The 26,858-nt window shown below is 56.6% G+C and overlaps 2 protein-coding genes across 2 annotated transcripts in view; one reads left to right on the top strand and one right to left on the bottom strand.

Moving 5' to 3' along the window:
• Positions 1-7,164: 7,164 nt before the first annotated feature.
• OSGEPL1 (O-sialoglycoprotein endopeptidase like 1) overlaps positions 7,165-26,858 on the bottom strand; it is a 187,204-nt gene continuing 167,510 nt past the window's right edge. The window contains exon 9 of the transcript XR_014795751.1: positions 7,165-7,202. The gene's annotated coding sequence lies outside the window, so the exon portion shown is untranslated. The remainder of the gene's footprint in view (positions 7,203-26,858) is intronic.
• On the top strand, positions 9,920-25,037 carry WDR75 (WD repeat domain 75). Its single transcript, XM_084892444.1, has 21 exons — positions 9,920-10,068; positions 12,433-12,562; positions 13,647-13,712; positions 14,366-14,456; positions 15,430-15,554; positions 15,829-15,899; positions 16,084-16,203; positions 16,655-16,743; positions 17,920-18,078; positions 18,684-18,743; positions 18,824-18,939; positions 19,513-19,688; positions 20,433-20,590; positions 20,780-20,960; positions 21,602-21,696; positions 21,928-22,023; positions 22,444-22,613; positions 22,853-22,912; positions 23,836-23,982; positions 24,272-24,363; positions 24,711-25,037. The coding sequence occupies exons 1-21, from the start codon at positions 9,986-9,988 to the stop codon at positions 24,931-24,933; spliced, it is 2,508 nt and encodes an 835-aa protein (XP_084748570.1). The 5' UTR covers positions 9,920-9,985; the 3' UTR covers positions 24,934-25,037.

Raw genomic sequence — 26,858 nt, 5'->3', positions numbered from 1 at the left:
GAGAGGGAGAGAGAGCACCCATGATGAGAGAGAATCATTGATTGGCTGCCTCCTGCATGACCCCACCTGGGGATCAAAAAAAAAAAAAGCCCGCAACCCAGGCATGTGCCCTGACGGGGAACTGAACCATCTATGACCTCCTTTCCTGTCTGAAATCAATAAAATAAAATAAAAAATTTCAAAATGCTACCAATCAATTCCCTAAAAATTATTCACTTCATCCCAAAAATAGGATTTCAATGTAAAAAATAAAGACAGTCTTCCTAATACCCCTTTATAAGACTGAATTTATTTGACATTATTAGCCAATTATTTTTTCAAGTGGCTTTCATAATGAAATGATTAAAGCATTGCTATTTACGAACTCACTCAAGCAGACTAGAAAACCTAAAGAATGTCCTAGTAATTTTCCATCCGCCCCCTGACCACAGTTTGATGGAAACTTTAAAATGGAAAGCAGAGCACTTAGAGCTGTTTGCTTTAGAATTACAACCCAGGCTGGAAAAATGAAGAGGGAACTCAGTGTCAGCCGTTACATGGATGAGAGCAGCATGGAAGCTTTCCTCTTCATTTGGAAGTGTGTCTTCCTCTGACCCAACAGGAAAACAAGACACATGCCATGTTCTCAGGTGCCCTGGCCAGGTGGCTCAGTGAGTTGAGCACTGTCCCATGCTCCTAAAGGTCGCTGGTTTCTTTTTTTCTTTCTTTCTTTTCTTTTATTTTATATTTTATTGATTTTGTACAGAGAGGAAGGGAGAGAGATAGCAAGTTAGAAACATCGATGAGAGTCATCAATCAGCTGCCTCTTGCACACCCCCTACTGGGGATGTGCCCGCAACCAAGTTACATGCCCTTGACTGGAATCGAACTCGAGACCCTTCAGTCCCCAAGCCAATGCTCTATCCACTGAGCCACACCGGTTTCGGCAAGGTCGCTGGTTTCAATTCCCAGTCAGGGCACACATCCAGGTTGCAGGCTCCATCCCCCGGTCAGGGTGCGTAGAAAAGGCAAGGGATCCATGCTTCTCTCTCACATCAATGTTTCTCTCTCTCGCTCTCTCTCTCCCACCTCCACCTTGCTCTCTCTCAACAAATCAAAAAAGTTTCCCCCTCAGGCCAAACTTCCAACAACATTTTTAAAGACATCCACATGTGTCCCAACAAATAGCATCACTTATTTCCATGTAACTAAGATTGTAGTGTCAAGACCAAAAGATATATGATTTGAGAATAAACAGATATTAAAACCAAAAGTAGAACAGGTAACTTATTTTCATAAAATAGCAGAATAGCATTATGTAACTAAAAAACAGCTACTGAACACCTTCCATCAGGGATCCAAAATGCTAAACTGAAGAACATGGAATTTAATTTTTGAACATGTTTCTCCACAAGCACTTTGGATTTGGTTTTACTTTATAAGGAAAACACTCCAGTGATAATGTAACCATTTGTGTGACATTTAACATATACTAGCCAAGTACAATATATTTAGCCAAGTTGACCATTAATAAAGTCCACATTAATTAATTACCAATTCAACATTACAATTGCACCCCTGTATTATAATTACACAAATTACACATTTTTCACTAAAGCTCTGCTGCTTCATCTAAAAGCCAAATACCTATGGACTTGAATGACTGAATTTGAAGACAAATTCAAGGAGGCTTCTGTGCTTACACTCGAGGCCCGGTGCACAAAATCTGTGCATGGGGAGGGTCCCTACGCCTGGCCAGCCACCGGGGCTCGCGTCCGGCTCAGTTCACACGCTTCAGGGAGGACTCTGCCCGTGGAAATGAGGCCTGGGCCACACGCCTCGCAGCCGTCTGCACAGGAACTCCGTGTCCCCTCCGCAGGGGGGGCTGCACAGGCCCACACGCTCCCCGCACCACGGCCCGGGGTCACCGTGACCCCGTCCCAAACCCGTGTCCGAGGTCAGCTCCGGGCACCGGGGAAACTCTCGCGGCAGAGAGGACAGCACAGGAGGGCCGAGGACTCCGATTCCCTCAACACGGAGCGTTCTAGAATGTAGAGCAGGGGTCTTCAAACTACGGCCCGCGGGCCACATGCGGCCCGCAGAGGAGTCTGATCCGGCCCGCCAGGTTTTTTGGGCAGTGAGCGCAGCCGAGGTGTTACAGTAGGAATTAGTAGTTCATATAGTCCGGCCCTCCAGCTCTCTGAGGGACCGTGATCTGGCCCCCACTTTAAAAAGTTTGAGGACCGCTGAAGAGAGACCCTTTCTTCACAAAGACAGAGGTCACTCTGAACTTCCTTATATTAAAAAGTGCTCATTCCATAGCATTCCACTAAGCCCGCTCGTTAGGAAGACATTAGAAATACTTTCAACGTGCGAGCCCGCCAATGACCATTTCTGGTCACAGACTGAGGGCCCATGCAAAACCTGCAAAAATCGCGATGGGTCTTTGCTGCCACCACGTGGTGTGTCTGTGTTTTGCAGGTGTAGTTTAGCTGAACAGTGGTGTTCAAACCTCCTTCAGACCCCTGGCATGCAAACACTATGAAAGACGTTAGGGATATAGGGTCTCTCCCAGATAATTTACACACTAATAGGTCGCCAGTCCGTCATAGGAACGAGGAGCCCACCATGCGGCAGCCCTCTTGGATAATGAGATCTAGAAGAACAATGTGTCATCTTGCCCCCAAAAGCCTACATCTGTTAATTCAAAACACAGGCGCACCCAGCATTAGTATGGGACAGCTCGAGAGCTGGTATATGATTTTTTAAATATAGTTTACTGATTTCAGAGAGGAAGGGAGAGGGAGAGAGACACAGAAACATCCATGATCAGAATCACTGATTGGCTGCCTCTTGCACTCCCCCTACTGGGGATTGAGCCCGCAACCCACATGTGCCCTTGACCGGAATTGAACCCAAGACCCTTTGGTCTGCAGGCCGATGCTCAAACTCTGAGCCACACCAGCCAGAGCAAAGAAGAACTTGTAAAGGTGGTGGTTCTGGTGAGGCGAGAGAGAAGAGGGGAGAGAGAGGGACGCTGGGGCCTGTCAAAGCTTCAGCCTCCCTCTCAACCGATGAGCCAGGCGCTCCTCGCTCTCTCCCCTGCCCCCTTCAAATACCGGGCGTACCTGACGGGGGAACACCACGTGCAGAGCACCTGCCCCTCCTGCGACCTTCAGCCTTGCTGATTCTTTCCCATCCTCCGAACACGTTAGAAAATGCTGCCGGTGTTTTAGTGTCTGAGGGCCGATCCGCAAAGGCTGATTCACGATGTACAAACGCCAGTCCAGGCCCAGCCGGTTTGGCTCACCGCACAGTTAACAGTGCGGATGTTTTTCAGTAGCTGCAGTTACACATGTGTTCACATGCGATTTGATAGGTATGCTATTGTTGTATTGACTGCAAGCTTCAAAACTTCACACATCAGATGCGATCCAAGATGGCTGCGCCCAGGTGAACACCTAGCCGCAGCTGCACACAACAATTTCAATAAAATACAACTAAAATATAAAACGGACATTGCCCAGAACTACAGGAAGGTTGACTGACTGGAAATTCTACAGCGAGAAGCAAGGAGAAAACCAGAAGGAGGCGCGGAGGAGCTGGAAAAGCCCAAGGTACAGAGACGCGGCGCGCGGAGAGGACGGAGCCAGAGAGGAGGGGGAGGCGGAGTGCCTGGCGGGCGTTCCCTAGCGGAAAGGAGATAAAACTCCGACTGTGCTAGGCCCCCGACTGCTCTGAACCCCAATTCTAGCCCAGACCCTGGGGACCCAGGCTCATCCATAGGGAGCCGAGCTGTAAGGCGGAACCCCGGGGAGCGGCGAAAGGAGGTCCCGGAGGAGCGCACACTGCGCGCAGAGAAGGGACGGTCAGCTGTGCCGCGGGATTGCCCTGGCTGGAAGGAGACTGGGGTTCCAGACTGCTCTGAACGCCACCTCCAACTCCACTTCCAACTGAACTGAACCCCAATACCGGGCTCATTGTGGGAGAGCATAGACTGTTTGGCAGCAGGCGAAAATCGAGGGCACCTTTCTCTCAGAGGCGCCGACAGCGAGCACTGAAGGACCCGCATAGGGCGGGGCTGACGGAAGCCAAAGCTGCAGGCTCCACCCTGAAACCCCGTCCCATCTGTAACTGCGAAATGCAACAACAAAATAAATCACAAACGAAAGAAATGGAGGACAAAAAGCGTCTGGATATAGAGTTCAAATCTACACTTATAAGGTTTTTCAAGAATTTCCTAGAAAAGATGGATAAGACCTATGAGGATATGAAAAGAGATCAACTAGAATTAATAAGGAGTCATCAAGAAATGATAAGGGATCAACAAGAAATAAAGAATACATTGTCTGAAATAAAACATATTTTACAGAGTCCTAAAAACAGAAGGGAAGATGGCAAGAATCAAGTCAAAGATTTGGAACATAAAGAGCCAGAAGACACTCCTCCACAGAAGCTAGAAGGCAAGAGAATCCAGAAAATTGAAAATAATGTAAGAAACCTCTGGGACAACTTCAAGCGAACCAACATCAGAATTATGGGGGTTCCAGAAGATGAGATAGAGCAAGATATCGAAAACATACTGAAAGAAATAGTGACAGAAAACTTCCCCCACCTGGTGAAAGAATTAGACTTACAAGTCCAGGAAGCGCACAGAACCCCAAACAAAAGGAATCCAAAGAGGACCACACCAAGACACCTCATAATTAAAATTCCAAGAGCAAAAGACAAAGAGAGAATATTAAAAGAAGCAAGAGCAAAGAAGGCAGTTACATATAAAGGAGCACCTATACGATTGTCAGCTGACTTCTCAACAGAAACCATGCAGGCCAGAAGGGAATGGCAAGAAATATTCAAGGTGATGAATAGTAAGAACCTACAGCCAAAGATAATCTATCCAGCAAAGCTATCACTCAGAATCGAAGGTCAGATAAAGAGCTTCACTAATAAAAAAAAAAGCTAAAGGAGTTCATCACCACCAAACCAGAATTATATGAATTGCTGAAGGGGGTTCTTTCAGAAGAGAAAGTAAACAAAGATAAAAATAATGAACAACAGATACATAACTATCAACAAGTGAATCTAAAAACCAAGGAAATTAGAAAAAATCTGATGAACAATAGTAACTGTTGAATATAATAGAATCAGAGGTATGGAAGGGGAGTGAACTGACGATTCTTGGGGAAAAGGAGAGAGGGGGGCATGGGAAGAGACTGAACATAAACTGGGCACCTATGGATGAGGACAATGGGGAGTGGGGAAAGGGCAGAGGGTGGGGTGGGAACCTGGTGGAGGAGAGCAATGGTGGGGGGGGAAAAGGAACATTTGTAATAATATGAACAATAAAAACTTATTTAAAAAAAAAAAAAAAAACTTCACACATCACATTTGCCAAAGGTGTTAACATCATAGATATTTTTACACTTAAAAATGTTGAATTTCATGCAAAAAAAAAAAAAAGAGCATTTGTGGGAAGTTTTAATTCATTACTTTATTTTGAAGAAAAGTGCTGCTGAAAGTTATCGTATACTCCAGGAAGCTTGTGGTGAGCATGCTCCATCTCAGGATACTTGTGAACGCTCGTGTAAACGCTTTAAAGGTGAGGATTTCAATGTGAAAGACAACGTCCAGGTCAACCGAAAAAGTTTGAAGACCAACAATTACAAACATTATTGGATGAAAATGCGTGTCAAACTCAGAAACAACCTGCAGAAAGAATAAATGTTACTCGGCAAACAATTTCCGATCATTTACAAGCAATGAGGAAAATTTTAAAGGAAGGAAAATGGGTGCCACATCCACTGAACGGAAGACAAATGGAAAACTGAGACGTCATCAGTAAAATGTTGCTTCAACAGCATGAAAGAAAGTCTTTTTTGCAACAAATTGTGACTGGCGATGAAAAGTGGATTTATTCTGAGAATCCCAAACGCACAGAACCATGGGTTGATCCAGGTCAGCCATCAACATTGACTGCAAGGCCAAATCACTTCAGAAAGAAGACACTGCTCTGTGTTAGGTGGGATCAGGAAGGTATGGTGTATTATGAGCTTCTCAAGCCAGGTGAAACAGTTAATACTGATCGCTACTGACAACAAATAATCCATTTGAACCACGCTTTGATCATGAAATGAGCAGAATGGACCAGAAGACACAGCAAAGTAATTTTGCTTCATGCTGATGCACCATCACACACTTCAAAACCAGTTAAAGACACGTTGAAAGACCTTGCCTGGGAAGTTAGAACCCACCATGGGAGGAGGGCGGCGCATCAGGAAGAGGGGCCGCACCTGCCTCCCCTCCTCCCGCAGGTGCCCCCGGCAGGCGGCCAGTGTCTCTCCCAAAGGCTCCCGCCAGCACCCCAGGAGCCTGGGAGCCCAGAGGCCGCTGGGGGCCCCTCTGCGTCCCCCTGGGGTCTGGCTTCTGCCTGAGCCTCTCCCGAAACCACTAGGCATCCTGTAAGCCCCGGAGCCCTCTCCCCGGCGCCGGACCCAGTGCAGCAAGAAAGCTGTCTGCAGGGGAAAAAATGCAGCCACCCTGCAAGCCTGCAAGCCCGCCCCAGGACGCCTCTGTGCTGTGTGTGTGTGTGTGTGTGTGTGTGTGTGTGTGTCCTGGCGCGCTGTCTGCCCGGGCACCCACCTGTGAGGGAGACTGGGGGATGGCACCCTCGTGAGGCACAGCAGCCAGGCAGCGGGCACGGAGGTCTGAGGGCGGGCACCCCTGTGGTGCCTCTGGGCTGGAGAGGGCTGCCTGCAGGCCCGATGGTTCCAGCCCAGACCGCACAGGCACTGCCGCCTGCGGCCGCTGGGGGCGCTGCTGCTGCAGAGGGACCGGCCTCCTGGGCATCTCTGGCCGGTTTATTCCCGTTCACAGGGAAATGCTGTAATTATCACCTTTTAACCTGCAGGACCGGGACAGACAGATCCGTCTGCTCATCCCGAAACCTCCTCCAGGAAAACCTGTCACCGTTTTACTCCCTTCAACACGCGCCCTGTGAGGATTCGGTGTAACTTGTTAATGTCTCTCTCCCATTTTTAAAAATATGTTTTTTAACCCTCACCTGAGGATATTCTCCCATGGATGTTTATGTTTTAATTTTTTAAAATATATTTCTATTAATTTTTCACAGAGAGGAAGGGAGAGGGATAGAGAGTTAGAAACATCGATGAGATTCATTGATCAGCTGCCTCCTGCACACCCCCTCCTGGGTATGTGTCCACAGCCTTGACCAGAATAGAACCTGGGACCTTCAGTCCAAAGGACGATGCTCTACCTGCTGAGCCACACCAGTTCGGGCTCCCATTGATGTTTAGAGAGAGTGGAAGGGAGGGGAAGAGACAGAAACATCCATGTGAGAGAGACACATCCACTGGGTGCCTCCTGCAGGCATCCTGACCAGGGACTGGGATCGAGCCCGCAACCAAGGCACGTGCCCTGACCGAATGGAACCCGGGACCCTTCAGTCCGCAGCCGACGCTCCACCCAGTGGGCAGACCAGCCAGGGCTCTCCCCCATTTTTAACTGGACAGGGTCCCCCTACTTGCACCACCCCCCACGTGAGGCCCCTCCTGCCCCATCTCACACATGTCTCTGGGTAACCCTCGGCCTCCACAACCCCGAAGGTCGGGTCACCCTCAGCGCCCCAGGAGGACAGGTGCCTGCACAGGAACCCCGCTGTGCCCGGGGAGCAGGCCCACAGGTGCGAAGGGCGGGAGCATGGTGCAAACCACAGGGAGTGCCCGTCTCCCGGGAGCCCCTGCACCAGGGAGGGAATGGGCAGGAGCCACTGGTCCCCTCCATGCACCCCAATAGGGAGGGGGGGAGGAGGAGGAGGAAAAGGAGGAGGAAGAGGAGGAGGAGGAGGAGAAGGAGGAGGAGGAAGAGGAGGAGGAGGAGGAGGAGGAGGAGGAGGAGGAGGAGGAGGAGAAGAAAGAGGAGGAGAAAGAGGAGGAAGAAGAGGAGGAGGAGGAGAAAGAGGAGGAGGAGGAGGAAGAGGAGGAGGAGGAGGAAGAGGAGGAGGAGGAGAAAGAGGAGGAGAAGGAGAAAGAGAAAGAGGAGGAAGAAGAGGAGGAGGAGGAGAAAGAGGAGGAAGAAGAGGAGGAGGAGGAAGAGGAGGAGGAGGAGGAGGAGGAGGAGGAGGAGGAGAAAGAGGAGAAGGAGAAAGAGAAAGAGGAGGAAGAAGAGGAGGAGGAGGAGAAAGAGGAGGAAGAAGAGGAGGAGGAGGAAGAGGAGGAGGAGGAGGAGGAGGAGGAGGAAGAGAAGGAGGAAGAGGAGGAGGAGGAAGAGGAAGAGGAGGAGGAGGAGGAGGAGGAGGAGGAGGGGGAGGGGGAGGAGGAAGAGGGGGAATCCTGCTGGCACACGTCTATCCTGGGCCCATAGGGGCAGGTGGACAAGGCAGGAGAGAGGCTCCTGTGCAAATAGATAGACTTCCATTGGGCCCAGGGTCCCTCTCCTGGGAACATCTCCTAGGACCCGTCAGAGGGAGCGTATGTCCATGGCAGCACAACGCACACGCTAGGATCTGGAGGGCCTGCCCCGCAGCAGACAGGGGATGAGAACGCCGAGGGTCATGTGCACCGCGGAATACCACGCGGCCGTGAAGAGGGAGGAAGTCGTATCCCACAGCAGCACTGGGGGCCTGAGAGCCGTGCTGAGTGAACTGAGCCAGGCAGAGAAAAACAGACACCCCATCACCGCTCCCAGGTGGGACCCAGTGAACAAAATAAACCGGTGAACAGAGCAGGCCCGAGGCAGGGAAGCATCGAGCCGAGTGGAACCGCAGAGGAAGGAGGAGGAAGCAGGCGGGAGGGAGGTGGCCAGCCAAGGACCTGAGTGCAGGACCCGTGGCCGCAGCAGGAGTGGTGAGGGCCTGGGGGGGAGGCGGGGGGAGGGGGTCCGGGGAGAACCCAGGGGCACCTGCACAATAGGATTTCCTTTACAGCCAGAGGGAGGGCGGGCTGTGGGGAGAGACCACCCCATGAACTCATAGGCGTGTATGCACAACCCGTGGACCCGGACAGGGGCAGCGAGGGCCCGGGGGCGGGCGGGAGAAGTCAGTGCAGGAGGCGGACATCTGGAATACCTTCCACAGTGAAGATTATTTTAGAAATAAGGCGGGGGTAGGGGAGAGGTAGTCAACCGAAGACCCTGTGTGCGTCTTTGCAGAGCCCATGGGCGCAGTCAGCAGCCCTGCAGGCCTGGGTGGGGGGCTTATGGGAGTTGGGCTAGGGGGTAAAAGGGAGAAAAAAGGGGACAAATGTAACAATTTCAACAATAGAGACTTAATAATAATAATAATAATAATAATAATAATAATTCTAAAGCTGGGACCGGTGTGACTCAGTGGATAGAGCGTCGGCGTGGGGACTGAAAGGTCCCGGGTTCGATTCCGGTCAAGGGCATGTACCTTGGTTGCGGGCACATCCCCAGTAGGGGGTTTGCAAGAGGCAGTTGATCAATGACTCTCTCATTGATGTTTCTGACTCTCTATCTCTCTCCCTTCCTCTCTGTACAAAATCAATAATATATATATATATTTAAAAATAATAATAATAATTTTAAAGGTTTTTATAAATGCATTATAAATGAATGAATGAGTAAATAAATGTATGAATAAGTAGATAAAAAAATAAACAAATAAATAGATAAGTGTTTAAAAAACGAGCCCAATGGTCCCCAATAGAAACAGCTGTCTCTTTCCTTTCTCACTGGCCGTGGCCACACGAAAGATGGCGGCGCGGGCGCGAAGGGCTGCCATAGAGACGCCGGCCTAGAGGAGCCCCGCGCGGCGCCTGTGCGCGTGCGCCCACCGCCCGGGCCGGGAAAGGAAGCGGGGACGGGGCCGCCGCCGGAGCTCCTGCGCCTGCGCGAAGGTGGTGGCGGAAGAGAGGGGCTGCAGGGCTCCGCCCTACCATCGAGACGTGGTCCTAGAGGAGCCCCGCGCGGCGGCCGGAGAGGAAGTCGGGGGCGGGGCGGGCGGGCGCCGGGAGCTTCGCGCCGCGCGAAGATGGAGGCGGCGGCGGCCCGCGTGGTGCGCTGCGGCGGCAGCGAGCTGAGCCTGCGGCGGGCGGTGTTCTCCGCGGACTCCAGGTGCGGCTGGCGCCGGGGCCGGGGCTCCGGGGGCGGAGGGCGGGGCGGTGACAGGAGGGCCCCGGCCCGGCCCCCGCGGGAGAGGGCGCGGGCGGCCCGTGTGCGGGGCCGGGACCCCCGGGCGGGCGGCCTCCCGCTCCCGCCGCGGACACGGCCTCCGCTTTGGGGGAAGCGCCTTCCGGCCGCGGGGGAGGCGGCTCCGAGCCCGGGCCCGGCGGGCACCTGCGCCCGTGTCTTAGCGACCGCGAGGCCGCCGCGGGGTCCCAGCCGTCACCCCGGCCCCGCCCGGCCCAGGCCCCCGCCCTGCGGGCACCGCTCCGCTCGGGGCTCCCACATCCCCTGGGCCCTGCCCTGCGGGTGCCACGGAGTGATTTCCCCGCCTCGCTCTTCCTTTTCTGTCCCGGCCCCTCGGTCCCCCATCCCCGCCCCTCGGCCCCCATCAGTCCCTCATCCCGGCCCCTGCACCCCCCCACCCCACCCCCCACCCCCCCCCCCCCCGTCCCTCAATCCACCTCCCGCCCCATCCCTGCCCCTCAATTCCTATCCCAGCCCCTCAGTCCCCATCCCGGCCCCTCCCGCCCCATCCCGGCCCCTCAATCCCTATCTCCCGGCCCCTCATCGGTCCCCCACCCCGGCCCCTCAGTCCCTCACCCTGGACCCTCAGTCCCCACCCCGGCCCCTCATGGTCCCCCATCCCCGCCCCTCGGCCCCCCAGCCCGGCCCCTCCGGCCCAGCCCGGCCCGCAGTCACAGCCCTCGGGGCCTCCGTACTGTAAACCAGGCCCCGGGGAAGAGCACCCCTGCTCCTCCCGTCACCCTCCAGGGGCAGGCACTGGGGTGGGTGCGCACACGGGTCTGCGGGCTTCGGTGAGGAGTGTGCCCTGTGGCTGAGTGCCCTCGCCTGCTGACTCCATGGAGCTCAGGGGAACGCCAAGACAGGACGGGGAACCTGGCTTCAGACCGGCCTGTTTGCCTCCATAAAGTGCTTTTTCTGCCGCTCCATGTCCGTTATTTGTAGTAAGCTCGCTCACTGTGCCCCCTGGGGTCTGTCCCAGGCCCTGGGGGCGCGGGACGGGGCCTGACCGCCTTCCCTGACCGCACAGGACCGCGCTGGCCGGAGGGGGAGGGAGGCCTGTGGAGAGGCCCTGCGCCCAGCAGCCAGGCAGCAGCCGAAGGGCAACTGCACGGAGCAGGCAGAGCGTGGGGTGCCTTCCGGGGCTGCAGGAGGTTAGAGGATCAGATAGTTCCTTCCGGGGCTGCAGGAGGTGAGAGGATCAGATAGTGCCTTCGGGGGCTGCAGGAGGTTAGAGGGCCCATCATTCCTTCGGGGGCTGCAGGTGGTCCAGCCGCTGTTGTTGCCGAGGGTCCCAGCGAGGAAAGCTCTGGGGAAGCATCAGTGCGGTCGCGGGGAGTGTTCTGGGCAGACCGGACCCACCATCTGCAGGAAACACGACCCAGGGCCGTGGTCGGCAAACTGCAGCTCGAAAGCCGTGGTTCGCCGCTCTGTTGACTAATGAGTTTGCTGACCGCGGGCCCAGGGGCCTGCCTGCTGGCCCAGGGCTCTGTGTCCTGTGAGGGAGAGGCTGTTGGGTTGGGAACCGCTGACAGGTCCAGGGAAAGGGTTCCAGATGGGGTCAAACCACCCAGGCCTCAGGAGTTTGGATCGCGTGCTGAGGCGGGGGAGGGCAGTGGATGGTTTAGTTCGGTGTTATTTAAGGCGTGCCCCGGGCACATGCACACGATGAGCCTGTGTGAGTGTGAAGGCACAGTGAAGGCGCACCTGGGGACGCAGGCCGTCCCTGAGCGCCCAGGCTGGAGTGGGGCGTGGGCAGGGAGAGGAGGACACCGCTGGGAGGCTGCCCGGAGCTCGGTGCTCCTGTTGCCTGGTCTGTGGACAGTGCTCCCAGCCCGCTGTGACTGCCTCCTGGCCACAGCGCTCAGAAGACGGAAAAATCAGAGGCTCAGAACATGACATAGTGACCAGCCGGCATTAAAACAGTCGCTCTTGTTATTTTATGATGATGATTTACTGGTTCATTTCACCCAGTTAATTTATCAGTCTCTGAGGTTCAGGCAAGTTCTGCTCAGCAAACTGGACTGGACATGGGGAAACAAACAGTGACCTCAGCAGGTCTGAGGCGGGACAGGGAGGTAGTGCTTCCAACACAAGGTGGAAACACCGCCCGCGGCCTGTGGTCTGTGCTGCGAAACAGTCAGCAGGGCCCCCGCTCTCACCGCGCCAGCAGCCCAGCAGCCTCTGCCGGAAACCGCAGTTTGGAAGGGACTTGGACACCAAAGGGTCTCTCTCTCTCTCTCTCTCCCTCTCTCTCTCTCTCTCTCTCTCTCTCTCTCTCTCTCGCTGCAGGTACCTGCTGTGTGTGTCGGGGGACTTCGTCAAGGTGTACAGCACAGCCACGGAGGAGTGCGTGCACGTGCTGCAGGGCCATCGGGACCTGGTGACCGGCATCCAGCTCAACCCCAGCAACCACCTCCAGGTGCCCCGCTCGGCCTGTCATGTTGGTTGATTGCTGCAGGAACGTTGGCATTGCATTGGCTGGGAGTCTGTCCGGGTTATGAGCAGGGAGAGAGAGAACGAGGCTGAATTTCTGATTCAAGATATTGTCACTTTTTTTTAAACTTTTTTGTTCCCAACACCCAAGAATGTGCAATTTATTGATCATTAACCTAGGGTCTCAGCCCACGCTGCACGGCCTGTGGTGTGTTGTCGGTCACCGTCACTCAGGCCAGTAGCTGTGCTGAGTGAGGCTGGAGGCCCGAGCCGGACACTCGGGGTCTGGCACCCAGTGAGCTTCTTGACTAGTCTTCTCGTTCCTCTCAGGCCTGGTGACCAGCCACATCCGAAGGGGCAGCTAGGACTTGGTGTTTCTCGAACCTGTTTGGCCTCTGAACTCCTGTTTCCGGAGCTCCTGTTGTGAATGCTGCCTGGGGGGTGGTTCTGTAGCTCTTTTAGAGATGCCGCTTCTTAGTGATGACACAGAAGCCCCCTCCTGCAGGCCGGCATCTGGACCAGAAGGGCCCTCGGGCAGTGGATCAGTGGGTTCCTTTTAGGACAGACTGTGGGCCTCCGTCTCCCTTCACCACAAAGCTCTCGCTTCTCAGAATTCAAGAATAAGGATCTGTCGCTTTAATTCAGTGCTTAAGTCCCAGCCAAGCTACCAAAGAGGTGACCAGAAACACTGCCTGTTGGCCAGGCCTCCTCGGAGCAGGGTCCTCGCTGGCTGGCGGGGGGGTTGGAAGCACTGCCTTCCTGGCGCAGATTGGGACAGGAGGCAGCCGGCCCTGAGGGCTGTGGACGTCAGTCCCCCGGCCACAGAGGTTGGCCTTCCCCGTTTTAATGGCTCCTTCAGTCGATGGGTCTGCCTCCTCCACAGCTGTGGTGAGGTGGGCACAAACAATAGGAATTTTGCCAAAACAACACAAATAAATGACTCCACTTCTCTAAGACTAATAGTGAATTAGTGGGCAAAATGCCTTCTGTGTTAGCATTTAATTCACTTGATATCTTACTGGAGTTTTGTGTTTTTTTTAACCTGTTTTTTAATGTGTTTACCCTTTTAGCTGTATTCTTGTTCCTTTGATGGCACCATTAAGCTGTGGGACTACCTGGACGGCATTTTGATAAAGGTATGTGGGCTGGTCTTCCATTTTTACTGTGTGAAAAGGAATGGCGACCGTTTAACGGCCCACTACTCTGTAAGGCCAGATGGCATTCCTAAACAAGTCGTCAGAGTCACAGCCCCAAAGCAAATCTGACTGTAAAAACTCCCAACTTTAACAAAAAGTGAGCAATGAGTGAAGATAATATTTACTAAAGAGGCGCAGTAAACGCTAAGACGTGCCGGCCCCGTGGTAACTAAAGAAACGTAAATGTAGACCTAAGTGTCCCAGCACTTCCCACCAGTCACACTAAATCACAGATTGAAGAAACCTGATGGTGGGAAGAACATGAATGCCGTAGCTCCAGCAGTCTCCCAGTCAGGCATCTCCTGATGAAAACAATGCATGTGTGTGTCGCCCTTAACTCACTGCTTATGGCAGAAAGAAGATTGACTGTAACCTTGATGTCCGTTAAAATGTGGTCATCCATTCGGTAGAATACTACACAGCCACGAAAAAGAAGTGGCAGGCTGTGTGTAATGTGGAAGGCCCACTCGATAAGTGTGTGTGTTGTCTTCTGTGTGCAGGCCCTCTTCTGGTGTGAGCAGAAGGGACAGAAGTCCCTGCCTGCGTGGGACTTGGTGGGTGGGAGGGCTGACAGCCTGGCTTTTACCTTTCAGACTTTCACAGTGGGGCACAAACTCCACGCCCTCTTCACTCACGCGCATGCTGAGGATTCTGTCTTCGTTACGATAAATAAGGAAAAGCCAGGTACGGTGTGATTGATGGGCTCTGCTCGGCACAGTTACCAGACGCAGGAACCTGCGGCCTGGGTGGTAAAGGCTTCGTGTTCAGAACTCACAGTGCAGGCAGCTCTGAGGCTGTCCCTGGGCTGTCAGCTGGATTGGCTCACGGCTTGTTAGCTGAGTGAGTCCTTCCTGTTCTGTATTTTTATTTCGCTTTGTTTTCAGGGGGTTTTTGCTGGGAGGTTGGGGAGGGGGAACCAATTTGCCAATTGTTAGTATAGCATGGACTTTTCAGTGACCTGAGACTACTCAAAATTGTGACATTTTGAGTAGTGACAATTTTAGCTGAACTTTTTTTAAGCTAAAATTCATTTGGGGTCAAATCTGTTAGTGAATAACATTTTATTTGTCAAAATATTACATTAAAAAAAAAAAAGTAACTTTAGTTTTCCCCTGTGTAGTCATCTCTAAGAATATTCCAAAAACGTTCTGGAAATGGCAACATTCTAAAACAATTAAGTTGCCTTCTCAAATGACTGCTTCAAACATAACAGTCTCCACTGTTTAGGTTCTGTTTTGTGTGTAAACATGTGGATTCTTAATGTCTCCACATGCTGCCACCAAGTTCAGGTCCTCACTCCCTGACTGACAATTCAGAGTCCCTGGGTCCGAGGCCTGGCCTAGGGGGTCTGTGTTAGTACGTCCCCAGGGGGTTCTGCTCCTGTATCTGGTCGCCCCTCTTCACACTCACCCCGACTCCTCGGCGGGGAGGGGGTGCCTGTGCTGGAACAGCTGTCAGTGCGGCCGTGGTCCTGACTGGCTGCACATAGGAGTCTCCAAGGAACTCAAGCATGAGATGCAGAGTCCGCTCTAAAGCCGTTAGTTCACCAGGGCCCGCAGTGGCCGGCACCGTGGCCTCGAGGGGCCCCGGGCGGGGGCGGGGAGCGCCCTCACTCGCCGCGGGCGCTCGCTCTGACCGGCCCGCGCTCCTGGGCCAGATGTGTTCCAGCTCGTGTCCGTGCCGCTGCCCCGCACACCGCGCCAGGACGCCGAGGCCGGGGAGCCCCGCCTGGTGCTGGACCACATCAGCCCGTCGCCCAAGTGCGTCGCCTTCGGGGGCCAGGTCAGACCCTCCCCTCCTGCCGTCTGTCCTCGGCGCCTTTCCTCACGGGCTTGTTGGTGACTGAGGGCTGTGTCTCTGGAGCGGGTGTTTGTGGGTGGGTTTGCCAGACCTTCTCGTTTTGTATGTCCTGTGTGACTGCTCCTGTAACGCCAGTTGTCCGAAGCACAGTCCGTGTCTGGCATTTGCACTGCGTGTGTCTGCAGAAAAGCTGTTACCACGCGGACTGTGTACGGAGCGCTGACTGCTCGGGCGTGTCGTCTTCTCTCTGAACCAGGGCGACTACGTGGCGGCCGTGCGGGACTTCTACCTGTCCGTGTATTTCTTCCGGAAGAAGGCCACGTCCCGGTGAGCGTCCCCCCGGCAGCTGGTCTCCTGCAGCAGGGCGAGGGCCGGACGGCTTTGGCACATCGGCCATTGTCCCAGCTGCCATTCCTTCGGCCAGTGCAGGGCGGATGCCGGCACTCAGCTTCAACAGGAAATTAACTGCTTACCGCGAGACTTTAATAATCAGGAAAATGTTTTCTTTCAGGTTTACTTTGTCATCGTCAGAAAACAGGAAACACGCAAAGAACAACTTCACGTGTGTCGCGTGTCACCCGAAGGAAGACTGCATAGCGACCGGGCACAAGGACGGCAAGATCCGCCTCTGGTCAGGGCTCGGGCGGGCGCTGGTGTCTGTGCTGCTGTGTGCTGTCCGCAGGGCAGCCGCCTCGGTCCAGAGGGGGCAGCACTGGGCCGCTGCCCCTTAACACCCCCCCCACACACACACCCGCTCCCCCATCTGTGCTGCTGTGCATGCACCTCAGTGCGCACGCTCACTGCTTTAGGGGGGATGTTCCGCTGCAGTCACGTTACTGAAGAGAGCTTTGTTGTCCGCCTTTGAGTAAAAAGGAAAGAGTGAGTGACAGGAAGGGGCTAGCTGAATGGTAGGACCCAAGAGGGCCTGTGTTTATCGACGTGACTGGTTAGAAACAGAAAATGGGTCCAGGGTACTTTTAGGACATTAGGACCCATAAGCTTGATACCGTGATTTATTGTTTTGTGCAGAAATGTAATATACACCTTTGGTGAAATTAAAAATACTGGTTCTTCTCCAACAGGAGGGGTTTTGATGATGAAAGGAAATACACGTACACGTGTCTGCACTGGCACCACGACCTGGTCATGGATCTGGCTTTCTCAGCGACGGGTGAGGCACGCTTAGTGGTTTAGTTAAGGTGAACTTTTGGAGCATGTGAATCCGGTATTTTAATCTCAGTGTTTGAAGCCTTTCTTATCTTGGGATGAGATCACGTTGAATCAAAGCAGTAACAGTGTTGCAGGAGGGACATGTTCGGTGTTTTATCCTGAAGCTCGCATTTGCAGGCTCTCTCGGGCCCTGGGTGGGAATTAAAGGCCTTCAGTCTCCGTTGCGGAGTGCCTGCCTCACGAGTGTGTCTGTCACCTGGTGACCATTCGGCTCTGGTTCCCCTCGCTCTGTAAGCGGGCTGGTTAAATGGACTTACTATGTTTCGACAACCTCACGTTCCTCTGCAGCGCGCCACTGGGTTCCGCTCGATCCTGGCGTTTAGTCGGGAGCCCTGTCTGTCAGGAGACTGGCCTGGGACCGCTTTCCGGGGCTCCTGTAGGTGCAGGATTGTGCCGGTGACACAAACGGGAAATGTCCTCTGTGTTACCCGGAAGGTTCCTTCCCAGAGCAGCCATCAGGCCTACGGTGCTTGTTTCTTTCCGTCCTCCTTGTTCTCGGGAGGAGCTGATCCGCAGCAAACCGATCAGATGCCGTGGGAGGAGGCCCGGTTGTGACCCTGAGCCTTGGTCTGGTCTAGACTCTAGAGCAGTGTTTCCCACCTTCTCTCATGGTGAGACTCACCGGGTGGAGTTGTTAAAACAGATTCCCGAATCCCAACTAAGAAGTGCTAAACTAGGATTTTTGGGAACATATAGGTAAAATTGTATACTTAACTAGTGCTCTAAGACAGATGTTATATACAGAGCACTAAGTTAGGTATGCAATTTTACCTATATGTTCTCAAAAATTCTAGTTTAGCACTTCTTAGTTGGGATTCAGGAATCTGTGTTTTAACAACTCCACCAGGTGATTCTCATCATGAGAGAAGTTTGGGAAACACTGGTCTAGAGATGAGAAGCTAGGAACGCACTGTGCATGTTTAAGAGTCCAGTGCTCGCTTCGGAGCGCATGTCTGCCATTGGAACCACAGCGGTCAGCTGGCCCTGCGCAAGGTGACCGCACATTCATGGAGCGTTCCATGTTTAAAAAGAGGTCGTTTCTCTAGCATGGCAGAAAAACTAAACGCTGAGTCTACTCTCCTTTTCCTCTCCAAACGGCCCGCCTCTGCGGGAAAAGGCAGCAGCCTGCTGAGCGGCGGCCGCGAGTCGGTACTGGTGGAGTGGCGCGACGCGGCCGAGAAGACCAAGGAGTTCCTGCCGCGCCTGGGCGCCACCATCGAGCACATCGCCGTCGCGCCGGCCGGGGACCTGCTCTGCACCTCCCACGCCGACAACAGTACGTCCGCCCCGAGGCGAGGCCGCCCCGGGTGACCCTCCACCGCCGCACCTGCAGGAGGGCGCACAGGCCAAGCCCGCCCCGAGCGGCCTCCGCCTAGGAGCACGCCCCTCTCCGTCCGTCCGTCCCCGTTCTGTCCCCTTCCCGCCGAGACCTGCCCCATCCCTCTTCCCAGAGGCTGCGCAGCGGGGCTCAGTGTGTGTGTTCGTGTTCGCTCACGTTTCAGACCTTCCCGTGTGGAGTGCACCGGTGGGAAGTGGAGGGCGGGCTGCGGGGCTGGTGCTGTAGGCACGTGTGCTTCCGGAAGAGCTGGCTGTGCCGGGGGAGGGCTGCTCCGGCAGGAACGGGGGCGTCTGCCTGTTCCCACGCCCGTCGGAGAGCCCGGCGCCAGCGCCTCCCTGCCCCCAGCGGGCACTCCTGACGCCCCCTGAGCCTCCACCTGCAGCCACTTCAGGGGAAGGCTCTTTGGGGCATGTGGCCTTCCGCATTAACACTGAATGCGCTCGTGTGACGCCTGGAGGACAGCTCGCTCAGCTGCCCCGTATTCTGAGTTCGGAACCCTCTGAGCTCAGCTGGCTGCTCACGGGCGTGTTTTGTGCCCACAGAGATCATCGTCATCGGCCGGAACCTGGAGGCCTGCGCGGTGATCCAGGGCCTGGTGAGAGGTACTGCGGCGCGGGGCGGGCGGCGGTGTCCGGGGAGGCGGGCGGCGCTCTGGCTTCAGCCGCTGTGTCCCTCTCTGCAGACAGCAGTGTCCTGACGGGCTTGATGGTTGATCCGAGAACAAAAGCTTTGGTTTTGAACGGGAAGCCTGGCCATTTGCAGTTCTATTCTCTCCAGAGCGATAAGCAGCTGTACAACGTAAGCTTCTGGCCCACCCGCTGCCTTAGCTGGAGGGAGCTGGCAGCCCCGGGGGCCCTGGCCACCACGCGCTCAGCAGCGCTCGGTCGTCTGCAGCTGGTCCTGGTGGCCGTGGCCGTGGCCGTGGCCGCTCTGTCTCGTGTTTTCAGACTCTAGTGCACACCGTCTGTGCCTCGGGCCCGGGGACCGGAGGGAGGATGTGGCTCACTGAGGCGAGCTCCCCGCTCAGACTAGAGGGAGGCCTCCTGGGACCCGAAACGCAGCCAGCGGCCACCTCTCCCTGTCCCCCGGGCCCCCCAGTCTGTCCGGGAGCTGTGGCACCTTCTCCCTCCTCACCTGTCAGCCTCGAGAGAGGAAGCTCGCTGGTCTTTTCACTCATTTCTGTGCAGTCCCAGAGATAGCAGGCACCTAGCACGTGTGGTAAACAGGCGGAAAGGGGTGAAAGGAACAACTGGGAATAGAACGCTGGGCTGCTCTCAGCAGTCTGTCTTTTCCACTTCCCCCAGTTATCCTTGAATGCTCTCACATGCGTGTATTTGCGTTAATAAGCGTGTTGATTTTTTTAACCACCAGCTGGACATTGTGCAGCAAGAATACATCAATGACTGCGGTCTGGTCCAGATCGAGCTCACAAAGGCTGCGTTCGGCTGCTTCGGCGCCTGGCTCGCAACCGTAGAGCAGCGTCAAGAAAAGGAGGGGGAGCTGGAGCTGCAGCTGAAGCTGTGGGCGTACAACAAGAAGACACAAGGGTGAGCCCTTTGCAGCCCAGAGCTTCCCAGTGGCAGCGTGTGTTTCCTCTCAGGGTTTCATGCTGTGTTCTAGTGAGCGTTAGGTTTAGGTGACGGAGGGGCGTGCTTTTGATAACGCCGTTACGCTTTCTGCTGAGACAGCACAGGTGTCCCCGGCCATCAGTCATCTCACTGCATAAGAGAGACCACATGGGGCAGGGACACCCCGGACACCAGGCCTGGCTCCAGGCAAACCCAGGGTTAGACTCTGAACGTCTCAGCTCAGCGTGTGGGATACTCCCGGCGTCCATCTCCCCAGGGGAGGGAACAGCCGGTCACCCTCTCAGAGCCCCAGCTTTTTCCAGAGCACAGCCCGGGCCTGCCGGATGGCCTTCACTGAGCACAGGACCGGCCCGGTCCGTCTGCCCGCAGCCTCCGGGACAGGCGGCTTGGCGGTCAGGCACTGAGTGCTGACGGGCAGTGGGAGGAGGTGGGGTCTTTGTACTCAGAAGCAGCCAGGGAGGCCCTGGGCCGTGCAGCCAGCTTTCGGGGGTCATGTTTGCTGTCCGTTACCCTGACGTCGTTCCATTAGGGTGACCTGGTGTTCCATCACCTCTGCGTGTGGGCGCTGCTCAGGACGGGTGTCAGGAGCAGGCGGCTGGCTGTCATTCCGGGCCCTTCCCGAGGTGCCGGTGCAGGATGTACAGCAGCCGCGCGGATTGTGTGAGAACTCCCGCGACATGGCGCCTCCTCCCTTCCTCCCAGGTTTCTTCTCAACACCAAGGTCAGCGCGCCCCACGAGGACCGCATCACCGCCCTGTGCTTCCGCAGCGCGGACAAGTCCGACGTGCCCACGCTGGTCACGGCCAGCAGGGACGGCCGCTTCAAAGTGTGGGTCTTAGCCGACGACTCGGACATCTACAGTGAGTGCTCCCGAGCGGCCCGAGAGCGATGGGTTATCCTGTGCTGCTGACTCAGCAGGAGACCACACTGACGGGCCTTTCTCCAGGCCTGGGCCTTTCAGGGAGCAGGGTTCTGCCTGCCTGTTGGGTGACTTCCCACACATTATCCCGCTGTGGTGCCGTCTCTCAAGTGTGTCCGTGTCTCTGCAGGGAAGGCTGAGGGCTGGACCTGCGACTTCGTGGGCAGTTACCACAAGTACCAGGCCACCAACTGCTGCTTCTCGGAAGACGGCTCGCTGCTGGCCGTCAGCTTCGAGGAGACGGTCACCATCTGGGAGTCGGACACCTGGGAGCTCCGGTGCACGTTCTGTCAGCGGGCTGGGCGCGTGCGGTGGGTGAACGATGTCTGTGCGTGCGCTCCTCTGGGATGACGGAAGCCTCTCTGGGGGGCCGGGGGTCGGGGGCCGCAGCTGAGCGGGGCGGGAAGCCCGGCCCTCTGCAGGTGAGCCCGGTGCTGGAGCCACCGTTTCTGGCACCAGGAGGGACACCTCGTTCCGGGCCTGCGTGTTCTCTCACCACACGCGTCATGTGCTGCCTCATGACCAGCTGTGCCTGAGCCTTGGGGTCCCCCCTTCAAGGGCCAGCGCTGGGGACAGTGGCAGACGGCGAGGACACGGCTCCTGCTCCCAATGCGTCTGGCTCTGAATTCACTTAGTTCACAGTGCAAACTCCTCCTCGGGTGAATGAGCACAGAAAGGGGCCGTTAGTAAATGTCTGTACGTTTCACATACACTGTGTGTGTGAGAGTTACTACACCACGGAGTATAATGGAGAAAGAACTGGTCCTCAAACCTGTTTCTCCAGAGAAACAACATGCCCAAGGAAGCTTCCTCTGGGGCCGCCTCGTCCCTCTCTGCACGGTGATCTGAGGAAGGCGGGGTCTATAGAACGGCTGGGCGGGCGGGCGGGCGGGCGGGCGGGCCGGCTGGGGGCCGCAGCCGGGCCGGCGGGCTGACTGCTCCTGGTCCGCAGGCACCTCTGCTTCGGGAGGCTGACTTGCTCCAAGTACCTGCTGGGAGCCACCGAGAGCGGGACCCTGTGCTGCTGGAACCTGCTGAGCTGTGCACGTAAGGCGTCTTCCGGCCACTCAACAAGGGCGGGCTTCTGGGCTGCAGCGTCGTCTTCTAAAGGGGCCGCTCTGACGGGCTGCAGGGGGGGAGCCTGCGTGGTGTGGAAGGAGCTGTGGACAGCTTCCACCGCTGTCCTGTGTGGGCGCCGTCCCTCCTGTCCCGGCGGAGACGCGGGTGGCGGGCTCGGGCGCGCTCCGGCCAGCAGCAGTGACCGCTCCTTCCCCCCAGTGGAATGGAGCACAAAGCTGAGCGTCAGCGTGATGGAGCCGGACCCGCGCTCGGAGCACGTGGCCGCCGTCGCTCGGGCCTCGGGCGGCTCGGACTGTGAGTACAGACCGCGCTAGCACATGGGGTCTGTGACCGAGTTCTCTAACGGCTGGGGGAAGTGGGGTCACACTTGCCCACCGGTGAGAGGTGTGAAGCCTCGGAGCCCGCAGCACTGCCCGCCCTCCAGTCCCTGTTCCCGCCCTGAGTGCTGGGCACGTGTGTCTCCTGGGCGTCCTGCAGCCCTGCTCCCCACACACCCTGCTCCTGCAGCAGCCGCGCTGGGCTCTGTCCCCAGCTGGGCTCCGGGCTCCGGGGCGGGTCCTTCCTCCTGCTCACCGTGGCCTCGCTCCCCCCGACACAGGCGTCCGGAGGGGTTGGGGTCAGCGCCTACGCGGCCATGTCGGCCACGGCGAGGTGGGGAGCCGGGAGGTCAGAGTGGGCCTTTGCAAAGTGTGCGGTGTGTCCGTCTTCCTCCAGTGTTCGTGTTCAAGCCGAGTGAGCCGCGGCCGCTGTACGTCCAGAGGAGCATCTGCAGCGAGGAGGTCCGGTGGGGCGTGTTTGTGCCTCGAGACATGCCCGAGGCGCTCACCTCCAAGGCGCTACAGTGGCTGAACCGGTCCCAGTTCTACTTCCTGACGGCGTCGCAGGTGCGGCCCTCCCGGAGGCCCTGGGCGGGGACTGCGCCGTGGGGCCGCGGGGGGATGGGGGCTGGGACAGGACGGAGCGGGGCCTTGGGAGGGAGGATCCCACAGGGAGTTGTCCGTGTGCTCTGCGCGCCCTCAGGCGGAGCTGGGTGCCCCCGGGTCAGACGAGAGGCTGGCTCCTTCTCACCGTCACGTCGCTCCCTGGGCCTCCGCAGTCCTGACAGCACCGTTCTCTCTTCCAGAGCTTGCTGACCTTCAGCTCCAAGTCTCCCGAGGAGAAGCTCACGCCAACGAGCAAGCAGGTGCGTGTGCTGCTCCCGGGCAGACTGCGTGGGTCCTGCGCGCCTCGCCTGGCCCGACCGGGAACTGGTCCGTGCTCCCCTGTGCCTCCTGAAGGCACACTCTCCTGAGCGTGCGGTCTGGTGTGTGAGCCCGTGTTCCCTGCTCATGGCGCGAAGAGGCGCGCAGTCCCTGAGACATGGCAGGGTCGGCCTTCCATCCACGCGTGTCTGAGGAACACGTGTGTGTTGCTGACTGGGTTTTGAGATGCAGGGTCACCTGTGACAGCTGTTGAAACGGAAGCTGTCGCTGTTTTCCACACCACCCCTCCCCCCCCACACCTCGCTTGAGCGGAAAGCCATTCTCTCAGCACTCTGCGGTCTGTTCCCGTGTGCCCGAGTTCCCACCGTCACCGGAAGGCCACACCACGTGCTCATTGATCAGTTTCAGCGACCTAATCCTCCTGGGGACATGTGTCAGCCATTGGAGGTGTGTCAGCCTTGGGGCTGGCGGTAGCAGGAAGCTGCTGACGTTAGACACAGTGTGAACGAAGCTCACAGGCACTGTTCCAAGTGCGGAGACTATGAGGGTGGACGGGGGTATTGCTGGCCGTGCTAAAGGGGGTGCCAGTCAGCCTTCAGGAAAGGCTTTTCCTCACGTGGTCCGTTCCGTCAGGGTCTCTGCCCGTCAGAGGCCCTGTGTCTGTGGTGCCGCCTCCTGGGTGTGGACCGCTGGCCTGGAGCTCTGCTTCCCTGGCCTGCCAGCCACGCCCTCAGCCTGCGCCGGGGCACGTGCACCGGCCGCCGGGTCTGCCCCACGGGCGTCTGTGCGACAGCGTAAGTGGCTGCTGGGCTGGCTGCTCTGCCGGTGACACGAGAGACACCAGGGCGTTCCGAGGGCTTCGCTGGCCTGGCCGTCAGGAAGTAACGGCCCCGTCTTCCTCCAGCTGCTGGCAGAGGAGAGCCTGCCCGCCACCCCGTTCTACTTCCTCCTGGGCCGGCACCGGCAGCAGCGGGGCGAGCAGGCGGACGGCGCCGCGGAGGGCGAGCGGGTGCAGCTGCCCACCACGGAGAACGTCCCCGCCGTCAGCGAGGTGAGCGGGGCCGGCGGTGGCTCAGCCCTGGTCAGGCGTGTGCAGGCTCTGTACCAGCGGCCCGTAGCCCCTCCGTGCTGGGCCGGGTGACAGACCCCGCAGCGGCCCAGACGGGGACGCAGACTCTCAGGGGAGGGCTGTCTGCGTGAGGTGGGCGGGAGCAGCAGTCTCCCTCTGGCCTGGTTTGCTCTGGGGAACCTGCGGTGGGTGGGTGGGTGGGTGGGTGGGTGGGTGGGTGGGTGGTTTGGCGGCGACTCTTTAGGTGAAACCCTGGTTTCCTTTCCCGCAGCTGCTGCACACGCCCGCCCACGTGCTGCCCTCGGCCGCCTTCCTGTGCTCCCTGTTCATCAACTCCCTGCTGCTGGCCACCGAGGCCCCAAGGTAGGCGCTGCGGGGGAGGGTCTGCTGGGGGACCCGTGTTAGACCGTCCTTCCCTGGATGTCTCTGCTTTATAGACTTCACATGACACGGGGTTCTGAGGTCAGTAGGCAAACACATTGACAATTGACAAGTGTTAGAAAAGAGATCTTTAGGTTTTAAGGATTCCCTACGTAATCCAAAATTACACCTTTTGTAAGTTCACCTGCTCTTTTATAATAGCCTATAATTTCTAAACTGCACACAAGATTTTCATTTACTTTGTCTATGTGATTCTACCTTTACCAGGTATCTTAGAGTTATTTTTTACAGACGTTTGCATGCAAATAGTTTCTGTTCTGTTGTTAAAGTGCTGAAGAAGCGCCTGAGGACGCGGAGATGGAGGAAGAGGGAGAACGGGACAGTTCGGAGGAGGAAGACGCTGCCCCGGAGCAGGCCCCGCAGGCCGGGCTCCCGGACGGGGGGGACCGGGGAGACGAGGCCGAGGCCCTCCGGCAGCAGCTGTCCAAGTGCGCGGAGAAGGAGCTGCGGAAGCTGCGGAGGGTGGACTACAGCTGGGTGGCCGTCCCCTAACCCCGGCCCCGCACTCTTTATTGTGTGTGGGTGTTCCAGAAACGCCGTCGTTAACGTTATTTCCGTTTTTTAAATAAATATGAACAGGCTTCCTTCTTAAATAACTGGTCATGTGCTTTTTGGACTGAAGGGTCCCTGGTTCCATTCCAGTCAAGGGCACAGGCCCGGGTTGTGGGCTCCATCCCCTGGGGGGGGTGTGCAGGAGACAGCCAATCAATGATTCTCTTTCATCATTGTTTCTATCTCCCTTTCCCTCTCTCTTCCTCTCTGACATCAACAAAAATGTATTTAAAAGACAAAGATACCAGTTGGTCCGAAGGTTGTGGGTTATTGTTAAGCTGATTAAAAGACAAAGATACCAGCATCAGTGCAGTGCAGCAACACGAGGTCTGCTTGTGCTGAGTCCAAGAACAAACACCTTTTTGACCAGCTCAGTTGCTTTTCGGCAAAGAGTCTGTCCTCCATTACGTGAGAGGAGTGGCTGCCACGTTCTAACCACTTGGCACGTGGTTCCCCAGTTCTCCGGTGCCTTCTGTAAAAACGAGAGGGAAGCGTAGCTGGGGAGGCAGAGGGGTGAGTTCTGAGCTCACCTCCGGGGAAGGCCGCGGGGCAGGCACCTCCAGCTCAGTCGGAGGAGGGAAGCCAGGCGGCCACCGCGGCTCCTGTGGAGCTCTCCTCCTGCCGGGCTGGCCCGGCCACACGGCAAACGTCGAATCTCCATCCGCCTGGCTACCTGCCTGCCCTGCCCGCCTGCCCTGCCCACCCCGCCAGAGCCTCTTCCACGGCCCAGACTCCACACAAGCACAGCACCCCGAAGCACAGCACCCCAAAGCCACAGCCTCGGCTCACTAGCTCCCGCCCAGCAGCCCCAGCCCAGCACGGGGTGGGGGGAAGCTGGCTGGCTTCTGTCTCCCAGTGACTCTTCACACCATTGCGGTTTCATCCCAGTGCCCCGCACAGCCCAGGAGTTCCATGCGGGGCTGTTCTCACTCCCACCTCCAGGGGGTGCTCCTGTCCTTTCCAGGCTCCTTGCTGCCGGGCTGCCTGGAGGGCTGGTCTCAGGTCCCAGCCAGCAGCTGGGCTTCCAGAGCTGAGTGATAAGGAAGTGATGGTCTCTGTTTAAGGAGAGGAAGGAGGCGCAGTGTTTCCCTCCCTCCCAAGACAGTCTCCTTGGAAACCTGAGTCCAGTCCCAGCTCCTTACCTCAGGCAAATCCCTCCGGGGCCAGAGAGCCCCTCGTCTCAGCTTTCTCCGTGGTCTGGGCCCACCCCACAGGAGGCAGAGCTGCGGCCCTGGGCTTCACCGGGCCTCGCGGGTGGTAACCCTGGGCTCTGGGGGTGTGAGATGCTATTTCAGAGCAGAGCCATCGGCCAGAGAGGAGGACAAGGCCTGGCCCAGGTGTGCGAGGAGTGGACACCCAGGCAGCTCCGTCCCAGCAAAGACCCCCCCCCCACGCTCCCGTCAGATTCAATAGTGTTTGAGTTTATACCTTACTTTCATGTTTTTAATATAATTTTATTTATCTCAGAGAGGAAGGGAGAGGGAGAGAGAAACATCAATGATGAGAATCATTGATTAGCTGCCTCCTGCACACCCCACACGGGATCGAGTCCACAACTCAGGCCCGTGCCCTTGACCGGGAATTAAGACATGACCTCCCCGTTCACTGGTCGATGCTCAAGCCCTGAGCCACACCAGCCAGGCTGGTTTATGATGATGGTCTTGAGCTCAACTACATCCTTGCTGGCTCTTTGCCTCCCGGGTCTGTTCATCCTGATAAAGGGGTGCTGAAGTCCCCAATTGTGACAATGGATTCCTCTAATTCCCTTTGTAATTCTCTCCGGTTTTGCCTTACATATTTTAATGCTAAGCCAGGTTCTCCCCCCCCCCAAAATTTTTTTAATTTTTTTTTAGCCAAAGTAGTTT

This window comes from Pipistrellus hanaki, assembly GCF_964339955.1.
Source record: "Pipistrellus hanaki genome assembly, chromosome: 8".
NCBI classification, from domain to species: domain Eukaryota; kingdom Metazoa; phylum Chordata; class Mammalia; order Chiroptera; family Vespertilionidae; genus Pipistrellus; species Pipistrellus hanaki.
The sequence above is the reverse complement of the archived record's forward strand: the minus strand, read 5'-3'. Positions and strand labels throughout refer to the sequence as shown.

Coding starts and splice junctions, on each gene's coding strand:
- WDR75 (XM_084892444.1), top strand. CDS start 9,986: ATGGAGGCGGCGGCGGCCCGCGTGGTGCGCTGCGGCGGCAGCGAGCTG. Junction 14,457..15,429: donor GATAAATAAGGAAAAGCCAG/GTACGGTGTGAT, acceptor CTCCTGGGCCAG/ATGTGTTCCAGCTCGTGTCC. Junction 22,913..23,835: donor TCACGCCAACGAGCAAGCAG/GTGCGTGTGCTG, acceptor GTCTTCCTCCAG/CTGCTGGCAGAGGAGAGCCT.